The sequence below is a fragment of the Vespula pensylvanica genome, chromosome 14 (genome assembly GCF_014466175.1).
Source record: "Vespula pensylvanica isolate Volc-1 chromosome 14, ASM1446617v1, whole genome shotgun sequence".
NCBI classification, from domain to species: domain Eukaryota; kingdom Metazoa; phylum Arthropoda; class Insecta; order Hymenoptera; family Vespidae; genus Vespula; species Vespula pensylvanica.
Genome location: NC_057698.1, coordinates 5,075,959 through 5,077,653, shown reverse-complemented (window position 1 = coordinate 5,077,653; position 1,695 = coordinate 5,075,959). Strand labels below are relative to the sequence as shown.

Below are 1,695 nucleotides of genomic sequence, written 5' to 3'. Positions count from 1 at the left end.
TTATTGAAAAACCAAAGGAAGAGCAAGCCAAGCCAATTCTGGAAGAATTAGCAAGAGCTAAAGAAGAAAAGCCAGAAGTGATCGAAGTAACAGAAACACCAACTACCAAAATAATAAAAAGGAAAAAGAAGCCGACCAAGAAAGGTGAGGCAACGGCGATAATCGAAGAGATAATACAGAAAACTGGAGACGAAGCCAAGATCATGGAGGAACAGCAGATCGTGGAAATTACTGAAACGCCATTGAAGAAGGTAATTAAGAAGAAAAAGACACGAATCACTGAGGCTGGTGTACCAGAGGAAGTGGTGGAAGAGATCGTTATTGAAAAACCAAAGGAAGAGCAAGCCAAGCCAATTCTGGAAGAGTTAGAAAGAGCTAAAGAAGAAAAGCCAGAAGTAATCGAAGTAACAGAAACACCAACTACGAAATTAATAAAAAGGAAAAAGAAGCCGACCAAGAAAGGTGAGGCAACGGTGATAATAGAAGAGATTATACAGAAAACTGGAGATGAAGCCAAGATCATGGAAGAACAGCAGATCGTGGAAATTACTGAGACGCCATTGAAGAAGGTAATCAAAAAGAAAAAGACACGAATCACTGAGGCTGGTGTACCACAGGAAGTGGTGGAAGAGATCGTCATTGAAAAATCAAAGGAAGAGCAAGCCAAGCCAATTATGGAAGAATTAGCAAGAGCTGAAGAAGAAAAGCCAGAAGTCATCGAAGTAACAGAAACACCGACTACGAAAATAATAAAAAGGAAAAAGAAGCCAACCAAAAAAGGGGAGGCAACTGTGATAACACAAGAGATTATACAAAAAACTAGAGATGAAGCCAAGATCATGGAGGAACAGCAGATCGTGGAAATTACTGAAACGCCATTGAAGAAGGTAATTAAGAAGAAAAAGACACGAATCACTGAGACTGGTGTACCAGAGGAAGTGGTGGAAGAGATCGTTATTGAAAAACCAAAGGAAGAGCAAGCCAAGCCAATTATGGAAGAATTAGCAAGAGCTAAAGAAGAAAAGCCAGAAGTCATCGAAGTAACAGAAACACCAACAACGAAAATAATAAAAAGGAGAAAGAAGCCAACCAAGAAAGGTGAGGCAACTGTGATAACAGAAGAGATTATACAGAAAACTGGAGATGAAGCCAAAATCATGGAAGAACAGCAGATCGTGGAAATTATTGAAACGCCATTGAAGAAGGTAATCAAAAAGAAAAAGACACGAATCACTGAGGCTGGTGCACCAGAGGAAGTGGTGGAAGAGATCGTTATTGAAAAACCAAAGGAAGAGCAAGCCAAGCCAATTCTGGAAGAATTAGCAACAGCTAAAGAAGAAAAGCCAGAAGTGATCGAAGTAACAGAAACACCAACTACGAAAATAATAAAAAGGAAAAAGAAGCCGACCAAGAAAGGTGAGGCAACGGTGATAACCGAAGAGATAATACAGAAAACTGGAGATGAAGCCAAAGTCATGGAGGAACAGCAGATCGTGGAAATTACTGAAACGCCATTGAAGAAGGTAATTAAGAAGAAAAAGACACGAATCACTGAGGCTGGTGTACCAGAGGAAGTATTGGAAGAGATCGTTATTGAAAAACCAAAGGAAGAGCATGCCAAGCCCATTCTGGAAGAGTTAAAAAGAGCTAAAGAGGAAAAGCCAGAAGTGATCGAAGTAACAGAAACACCAACTA

The 1,695-nt window shown here is 39.9% G+C and overlaps 1 protein-coding gene across 1 annotated transcript; it reads left to right on the top strand.

The window, feature by feature from the left end:
• Positions 1-6: 6 nt before the first annotated feature.
• Positions 7-1,694, top strand: LOC122634215 (probable serine/threonine-protein kinase kinX; the record flags this gene model as incomplete). The annotated part of the gene is made up of 1 exon (XM_043822918.1): positions 7-1,694. A coding segment is annotated over exon 1 (1,491 nt), but the record flags the coding sequence as incomplete, so codon positions are not given.
• Between the last annotated feature and the right edge of the window lies 1 nt (position 1,695).